The sequence below is a fragment of the Catharus ustulatus genome, chromosome 3 (assembly GCF_009819885.2).
Source record: "Catharus ustulatus isolate bCatUst1 chromosome 3, bCatUst1.pri.v2, whole genome shotgun sequence".
Lineage (NCBI taxonomy): Eukaryota > Metazoa > Chordata > Aves > Passeriformes > Turdidae > Catharus > Catharus ustulatus.
The window spans coordinates 67,512,465-67,522,270 of record NC_046223.1 but is presented as its reverse complement, the minus strand read 5'-3'; the positions used below and the strand labels follow the sequence as shown (position 1 = coordinate 67,522,270).

Here is a 9,806-nt window from a genome sequence, read left to right as displayed (position 1 = left end):
TCTCAGAGCTACCCTCAATAATGATTTAAGCATGTCTAATGAGTAAGTCTTTTGACAGAAATTGATACTACTGAGACTGTTCTGTAAAACCACAGCAGTTTATTTCAGTATCATCTTGGGAGGAGGCTTTCTACTAAACAGAGAAAATAAGGTTATCCAGGAGGTGTAGCTGTTATTTCAATATTTAGATTGGAAATCTTAATGTCCTTCTGAAACAAAATATAGTTACAGTTCCTATGACAACTGTTTCCCTCTCCTCTGGAGCATGGGATAACGACAGGATTTCATTACATGGTCATGTAACACTGGGCATTGTGACAGCCTTGTCATCTCCACTGTGCTGTTTGCTCCTAAATGGCATTTAGCTTTGCCCACTTGTGTTGTGCAGAGCATGAATTGCAGTGACCGACCTTCACTGTGCTTATTGCCTGCAACCTCCTACTTCCCAGCTTCCCTCTTTTCATTAGCAGGCTCATTTTCCACCAAAATACATTTGATGTGCTGAATTTTATTGACAAAAATGCCTAGAAACTTATTTCAGTGGTAGAAATTCTCTACACTGAAGTTAAGAACAGCATCTTAACAAGTACATAGAGTACTGACAAAAATTTGTGAGTATGGCAGCTACACCAGAATATGCAGCAGATTCCTGTAGTTACATCTGCAACACATGTAAGAAAAACTATAACCAGTTGAACAGATATATTAAAAGACTTTATTCACAATAGAGAAATTTTTACAAATATAAGTTCTTAAAAATTAAGCATCTTGATCTATTATGTATTCCATAATTTCAGTTTATATAAAGATGAAAAGACTAAATGGAATATGTACAAATCAAAACCAATTTAAATACATGATAGAAATGGATATGTATGAAGTTACCATAGAAACAGTGAGCCATTGGGCATTGCAAAAATCTGTGTATAACCAACACATATACAATATTTACCTCACAAACAATTAAATTTTTTTTCTTTGTGAAACAAGTTGGTGCCATTTAAAGGGATTTACCTCTTGGGACTCAACATATGCAGATTTAAATGCATTATTTTGCTTCGAAGAAATGGAAGAAGTGTGGGCAGTGTGTTTATGCTAAGATAATGTGTCCATGTCACTGTCTTCTCCCCTCTGCACACCCCCCACTTCCTCCTCAACAATAAGCAATTTTTTTTGCTCTTATGAATGACTGGGAACACAAAGTCACCATCACTAGCCACTTCCATGAAGTTAGTTAAATGAATGGGAATTAAAACGCATTATCTTACTAATCTAACAAACAGTGGTAAACATGGACTGTTTAAAAATGATTGCTCTAACTTTGGTGTTTTGGGGTTATTTAAAAAAAAAGAAAAATTGGTATATTCTCAGTTTATGAAAAGTTTTTTCTTACAGTTGGCAGATCTACACGTTGTACAATCTTCTCGTCTACTTACATTAGTTTACAAAAAGTACAGTATAGTGCAGTTTGTACATACAACCTGAATACCAATACCACATCAAATTTGTGCTCTTTCAAATCCTCCTAACTCCCACACTAAGAAAAGTTTATGTGAAATGTCTGTATTACAAGGAAACAGCCATGATGCTTACATTTAAGTACATAAGATCCAGTGCACTTAGAGCTGTGTGACTGGAGCCTGCTTTTGAAACATGGAGAAGACCTGTCTGGTTCTCTGCTCTTCCCTTCAGCTCTCTAAGTACCAGCAAGATCACTACAGCCAGCTGGGGGAAGCAAACCTTGGTTAAGAAAGTGGTTTAGACATCACACTTCACAAAGACTGTTTCTGTCTAAACTTTTGTAGTTATTTAACTGAGATGAGGTCTAAGGCAGTACATGCATATGGGAGGCAGTAGCAGCAGGTGACACAATAAACATAACTAAGAAAAAAAAGTAATTATTGTTACATGTTAAAAAGAGAGGAAATATTTTGGTTTTATTCCACAGCTGTGGTGGTTCAGGGGGTGGGAAAAAACCTCCCTTTTAAATACTATTATAAAGAAAAAACAGTAAAGTATACTCCTCCAATGGTACAAATTTTTGGCTTCTACCTAAGAAAACCTCCACTGCAGACCTCTATCAGCATAGAAAAAATGTACTCTAAAGCCTAAACACATGTGATCAGCCATGATTAGCAATGCTGGACATGAGAGCTATCTTACAAAATACCATTCAAGAACATTGCTGTTCAGAACCAGATTTGTTTCACTGCAGCCCAATCAATGAATAATGGTCTTTCTTAGAATGGGAAGCCAGGTATTTCTTACCTGAAATGTAAGGAAGTCATCCCAACACTAAATGAAAACACAGGTAGACTTAAAAATTATGTAAACCACCTCAAACCGAGTAGAAACAGGAATTAATCATGCCTCATTTATTTTTCCCTTTGGTGATGCCACAGAGCAAAACATTTTTGGCAAAGCTGTTGCCTTTCTTAGTAAGCCAGACCTCTACTCCAAGGAATATTTTTTAAGCACATTGCATTTCTGTCACTTAGGACATGACATGTTGTCAGAAAGTTTTAGTTCAATGCAGGATAACTTCCTCTCTGAATGACTTATCTTCTTTTGAGGAGGCAGGTTTTCTTCAAGGCATCTGAATGTCTCTCTTTATTCATACAGATATATTAAATTGCTTTGTGATAATTAACCATCAAGTCTGGTCTCAAGTCTGAGCCTACCTAAATCTTTGCAAAAGTAACAGAAAAACAAACAAATTGTATCTGATATAATTCTAAGCTTCCAAGAAAATGTCATTGCATTTTTTTTTTTTGGCCAACCAACCAAATGAAAGGTACTGGACTAAATATATAAAGAAGGTTAATAGTCCCTTTCTTAATATGAAATTACTACTTTATTTTACTCCATAGTAGCTTGACTAAAGACATAAGAATAACACCACTTAGAAAAGGGAGGAAACAATTTATTCTATTACAATAGTCTAATAAAAACCTGAAAAACTAAGGTCTGCTAACTAATGTGCTAAATCCATAGAAACTAGTTTAATCTAACTTATACTGCAATTTCACAGTTGTGTCTGCATGAGATGAAAATACCCCTATGTAGGCTTCATTGACAATGAAATACATCAGATACTTTAGCAAGTAATGATAGACCCGCATAAGAAGAGGCTGTCACAGTCACAAGATTTGTCCTGGATGACACACAAAATGAACTAACATAGAACAAAAAAAAAAAAAAAGGGAAAAAAGCTCTTTATACTTAATTCAATATGGCTTTTTGCAACATGGCAAAATATTACAGCTTAAAGCATACATCTCCTCACAGAGGAGAGAAAAATTTTGCAGTCAAATTAAAAGCATAACAGGAAACAAGGAACATGCAGACCTTCTGCTTTTTTGGCCAAAATGACACTGCAGCCTAACAGAATCTAGGGAGGTATTCTGTCTCATTTCTAAGAAGGTATTCATATGAATTAGAAGATTGAGATTTTATCATAATTAATTTGGTACATTCATAAACAATTACTGTTAAAGAAAACAGACTGCAAAACACTTGATTAAAAAATTTAACTTAGGAATTTAAAACCAAATCATGTGCCCAAGTCCTGGAAACATAAGGAATGAAACAAAGTATAAATTAATCTTCATCTATTTCTGGTTTTCCTCTTTATTCCCATCATCTTTGTGAAGAACAGGGAGAGGATGAGCCTCTGTGTTGAAGACCCAGTGTTCAAATGGAAGAAGATCATCTTCAGAAAACAGCAAATACAGGTATCTGGCAAGAAAAAGAAGAGACCACATCAAGGAAACGATTTTCAGGAAAACATATAATAATTCATATTTCATTTACTTGAGTATTAAACTTCCTGTTGAGATGGCATGACTGATTTTTTTCCTGAACAGCAAAAAAAAAAAAAACAAAAAAACCACAAACCCAGAACTGAAGAGATCAAGACAAAACTTTTAATCTCATTTAAAATTTAGGAGATTATGATAGATAATGAAAACTTCTGGTTTTCTCTCTTAACAGGCCCTGCATGCTTTCTATGGAAGTTCTCTTTTTTTCTTCTTTTTCTAAAGTTTTAAAATGAAAAGTATGTAATATAAGCCTCATAATTTCTCTGTCTAGTCAATTTGTTTCATTAGTGCTGGCATATATAATTAGATCCTATCAAAGACAGGAGATGCAATGTCTCAAAAACTATCAAGTACCTTTATCAGAAGAAAAGATAATTTGCAGAGGTCAGGGAATTTAGTTTTTTGACAGACTGGAAAACAAAAAGGCAATTTGGCTTCCTGTAACCTAAAAAAAGCTCCGCTATTTCACTCAGATTTTGTTATGTGAGTGTCAGGGGTACTAATGATAAGTACTTATCTGTAAAGATGATAAATAGAACTATTTCACATTAATGAAAGTCAACTTTCTTTACTTACTTGAGTGTCTCTGAAAGGAAGAAACTTTGCTGCACATCGTCATGGCTTTCATGACTGTGATAAACATCTCTAATGCCAGAATAGCCACCATCTACTCTGCAGTGTTTTTCCAGTGCCTGAAGCAGAGAAGAAAACACTCAAATCAGTGGGATTAACAAAATTAACAATATGTCAGTTTTTCTGTTTGACAATAAAACTAGCAAAAAACAATTGCCACAATTTTTTTGATAAAGAGATGAAAACTTGGTACAGCTCTAGATAGAAAACTCTTTGAAGAAAGACATAGCATACCTGTCTAATTCTGCATTCAGGAAGAGAAGGAAAATAATAAATGAATACAAAGTGAACACAAACCAGCTTTCAGAAGGAAAGATGAATGGGTATAAGGATTTGAAGACATGTGGATTTTCATTTATGCTCTTTTTCCTCTTTTAAATAGGGTTAATAATAGCCTTTCTCTCCCAGTCTTTCAGCTTTTGGAAACTGTGTTACCCATACCTTTCCTGGTCATATTTTGGTATTTACAATGATGATGACATAATTGAACACCATACTAAAGATCAGCCTTTTCCTTACCTCCTGCAAGTCCCTTCAAAAAAAGGAAAGGCAACTCTCCATTTTCTGAGTAAGTTGTATGGCTTCTCTTTGCAATTATTTAATTTTTCAATGGGAAATCACTGATATTGGGCTCTGACTGAATTTCTTTTGTGCAGCAGTCATATTTTTCTTTGCTACCTCTCTGAAAAAGCTTTGTCTGTTACACAGGAGTAGACAGAAAGCCAGGACTTAACACCACATAATTTAGCTGTAACAACAGCAATGTGTTTTTCTCTAGATAGTTTCAAAGTCTTTATTCAGTTAAAAGGTGTAAAACAGATGACTGATTCCTATTTCACAATAAAAAGGCATACAAGGCCACCTAAAAATACAATTTATTTTCTGCCCACAAGAATGTCCTGTATTTTGAAGAAGATATATTTTTGAAGGAGAAAAAGGACCAGATGAAGAATATATATAAAAGGGCAAAAAAGATGCTGGAACTGTAGAAAGTATATACAGTGAGACTATTTAATTAACTTTGTTGCTTTTCTTTATCAGGTGTTTGTAATAGAAAGGTGGTACCTATATGTTTAAGCCATAACTTCTTGACATATACTGTTATCCAATACCTTATTTAAATATTGGTTATCTTATCACTACTATATTTAAAAATATTAATTCATCCTTTTTTCTTTATAATTTACCCATTTAACAGGGTCACAGGTATTCTTACTCTGTTCATTTTTCTTATTCTCTTTTACAATAACTCTCTGCTATCACACACTACAAGGAAGAAGGAAAGAGAATTTAAGATGATTATATTTGAAACAACTCATTATTACAAAAATATTCATAAAATGCTACTTAACCCTAAACAACTTCTTGCAATGAGAATGAGAGTAAGGATGGCAGATGACTGCATTCACTCAGGACAATGCTACTGTGAAACAGGGTGTTTGCTGTGGAGAGGGTATTTGGAACAACAAATTCCAGGCAGAAGTACCTGAGGCTTCCCCCTCCCACCGCCCCCAGCAGAGAGCCAGGAGATAACTATCTCCTCCATTTCTTACTACAAATATCACTGAAGTGAGTACAGGATGTACAGATTTTATTTAGGGAAAGACGCTACATTTCAAAACACACAAGCTATAAAGCAAGGCAAAGGATCTATCTAAACCAGGCAGAATAAGTATTTTCTGATGACAGATGGGACTAAGAGTCACTAATAATTAGTGAGGCATTCATCACCTTCCCCTGCTCTAAAGACTCTTTAAGATCTGTGTTTTGCTGTGAGTAGATATCCTAAACGTCCTTGATTTTTGCTGGAGTTCCTGTAGCTGTCTGCACACATTTGGCTTGCACGTCAGGCTCTCCTTAGTTTTCACTGGAGAGTAACCTGCCTATCATATATTTAAAAGGGATTTTTCTCCAAAAGAGATCCTTTAAAATATACCAGCCTATTTGTCTTATGTGTCTGCAGGTTCTTTAATTTTCCTGGACACTTTTACTAAATGGTAAATGTACTTAAGTTCAAAGAAGTAATTTCCTCTGGCTGGCATTCCTTCCCTCTTGTCTGTTTCAACCTGCAACGAATTCAAAATGCTGCATCTGTGTCTGGATTTTCAATGTCAAACAAAAGATGATGTTTTTCAAGGCACAACAGAAGCAGAACTTGAAGGATAAGGCTACTATGCAAGGAAATACCTGCATTCTAAACAGGGCGAAGTAATATAAAAGCAAATTGCATTTACCATTTATATGCTCTAATGTACTTAGAGCCTTCTAAGTTCAGAGGCATCATAAAGGTACCTGGAGGTACTGCTATGATGTAAACTAAGGGGTTAATTTGCCCCATGTTTGCCTTCTGGTGGTATCTACTTAATGCAAATATGAAGCATCTCTTCCCTCAAAGCTACTTTCCCCCTAACTAAAGGAACAGGACATCCACCTGCAGGATTACTGGGATAAAAAGGCTCTAGGTTGTCAACCATCCTAGCAGTGTTGAGCTTTTGTGTCCTTTCCTGCAATTTGAGAGCACAGTGATATTCATAGTGATAGGGGTAGTGGTGGTCAGGAAGAAACAAACAAACACATTTTATATAAGCTGTTCTCTGAAAATGAGGGTGGCTGGGATCAGTTATGATATGGTAATGGAAAACACCAAGCACAGTGAAAACTGGCTGACAGTCTCAAACTATCATAAAGGGAAAAACAAAGGAAGTGCTACAAATTTAAAATATGTGCCACATTTATAATGCGGAAAGGGAGGCTTTCATGAGCTAAGCTGATAAAACCTTTCTGACTCAGTAACAGTGGATATTGCTGGTGGTCATAACTGCATTTTCTCCAGCTGCTGAATTACATACAAAATTATCTTGGACTCAAAGCAGCAAAGCAAATTCACAAAGAAAAAAATGAGAGGTTATTGCATAGTTTTAGTCTATAAAGTTAGAGAAAGACTTAAGAGACTTGTCAGAGAGTTCAAAAGTCCTGACTCTAAAACAGCCTCCTTTTCTACTACAAGGACACTGGGAAAAAAACCTAAAGAGTTCTTATTGCCAGAGTAACGAGTTGAAAATGGACATGAAACACCTGAAGAACAACTTTTTTTGGACAAAACCCAAATGGTCTGATGGCTCATTTCCTCTTTTTTGTTGTTTCAATTTCAGGTTCCCTTTTTTGCAACAGGTACTGGTACTTAAACCAATGACCCTCAGTGGTTGGGGGCTTCCCCAAGGACAGAAAGGGCCAGGTGTTCTTTGGGGCAATATTAAGGAGCAAGAGGGAACAGAATTTATGAAATGGGTGCAGTAAGCTAGCATGATCTGTGCTGTAACAAAAAATACTGTATTAGGTAGAGCTAAGGGAGAGCAGGAAGAAAAAAGATTTTAAACCTACAACTGAGTGCATAACTTCTGGAAAGCTGTAAGGTTTGTTTTTGTGGAACACCCAACTGCACATTAGGACAGTGGAAGATTCTGCCCCAGGCAGAATGGGACCAGCTGCATCTCCTACACACAGGCTGTGTTAGAGCCAGACTGAGAATAACCATAAGAATGTTAAACAAGGAACACGTGGGGAGCGAGAAGAAGGTAAACAAGTGTACCAACTTGAAAGAAACACAAACAAACTGAACCAAATGGGTAAAGAATAATAATAAGGAAAACATTCCAATTGTTTATAACAATGTTATCGGTGTGGGCAGTAACAATGAGTCAGGAAAAACATCTCCTGGAGAAGGAACAGTTGGCATTGCTGAAGCCTGATGGGATGACTTCCACAAACAGCCATTGTAAATATGCCAATTATAATCTGCCTGAGAAGACTCCAGTAGTAAAATGTGTGCCTATGGGTGGTGTTAGCAAAGCAGAAAGTAAGGGAACAGCCCTCTAAATTAGAGGTTTTAAAGCCCCAATTGCTTTGGAACTGGTAACTCAGAGGCATATTGTTTCAGCATCCCAGAGCCAACACCTGAGGAGGCAAATATAATGCCCTAAATAAGGCACATTCTACCTAGCTGAATACATTGCTCAGTGCAGGTACAGAACAATCATGAATATTCAGGCAAGAAGTTTGAGAGTGTAAATATAGTTAATGCTACTATTCTTGTTTAGAAAGCAAATTTTGCCTTAAATTTAATTCCTGGAGGATATCTAAATACCAGACTTGCAATACCCTTTTCCCCACAATGCTCAACAGCATTTGCACAACATTTCTGATACAATCAGTATCTACACAGTGAATACTGAATACATTTACAGACCTTGGTTGCTGGGGAGGCAGTTGGGTTTATGGGGTCATAACCCAATAACAGCTCTCTAGTAGGGCCCCTTGAGGATGAGAAATTTTAGAACACAAGTCTACACATTCCACCCTCAGAGGAGATCAACCTTCTATAACCAGTGGTGTAAGCCCTTCCAAGAAGGTTGTAATTATACACTTCTAGAAGCAAGAGGGTAAACTGACAAACAGGACATTTTTGAAATCCTGGAAAGCAATACCTCTGCACAAGAGAGGTCACTGTGAACAAAATACTGCAGAGAGTTTTGATTTATTTTTTCATTTTTCTTAAGTACACAGAGCAAGAAAAATAATGCTCTTCAGCTTGCTGCATTTCCTAACAGATGTCAGATAACGTAGCAAGGGCGACATCAGTGTGAGGAGGACAGAAGCGAACTCTAGAGAATTACAATAAGGACCCATACTTGGAGGATGGAACATGGTAAATCTAAAGGCTCTCAACCTTAAGAGTGATTAATTGCTGAAATAAGGGAAACAATGGATTTGGCAAGCCCATTTTTTGCAGTGCAGACTAGCTGCCCTTTTGGAAAGCTTGTGCTAGACAAACACAAATAGCTAGGTTCAGCATGACTGGTTGAAGCTCAAAGGCCGGTGGGACAAAAAAAACCACAAATCTAGAACAGATTGCTCTCATCCAGACAGTTTTGTCCAACTAACTTCTGCTTCCTGAAAGTGACATGGTTTTATGTATAGTACTATCTAGTCCTTCATCCTGGCCTTTGTCACCTTAATTAAAGTCACGTTCATACAATTACTGAAAATACATTTCATAAAGCTTATTTCCATATCCAAGGCTCAAATCTGACACATGTATGCACTTTCCATTCACATGCAGCAACACTCAACATCTTGGACAGTACATCCAAATGTGTCCCCTAATCCTAGAAGTATTTATGAAGAAGAAATAACAAGGTACTTTTCTATTATAAACTATCAGCAGCATTTGTTTTTGTCCAAATGTCATCTATTTGGCAAGTTAATTCCTGGAAATCTGAATTGATATCACTGATTTAAAATAAATATTCAGTCTCCCACTGCTGAACAATGTCCAGGTATCATTCAATAGCT

General features: G+C 36.4%; 1 protein-coding gene across 1 annotated transcript in view; it reads right to left on the bottom strand.

Moving 5' to 3' along the window:
* Positions 1-701: 701 nt before the first annotated feature.
* LOC116993885 (mannosyl-oligosaccharide 1,2-alpha-mannosidase IA) overlaps positions 702-9,806 on the bottom strand; it is a 144,765-nt gene continuing 135,660 nt past the window's right edge. The window contains exons 11-12 of the mRNA XM_033055065.1: positions 4,398-4,513; positions 702-3,738 (exon numbers count right to left, since the gene is read on the bottom strand). Of these exons, the coding sequence (XP_032910956.1) occupies positions 3,612-3,738; positions 4,398-4,513 (243 nt within the window). The 3' untranslated portion in view covers positions 702-3,611. The remainder of the gene's footprint in view (positions 3,739-4,397; positions 4,514-9,806) is intronic.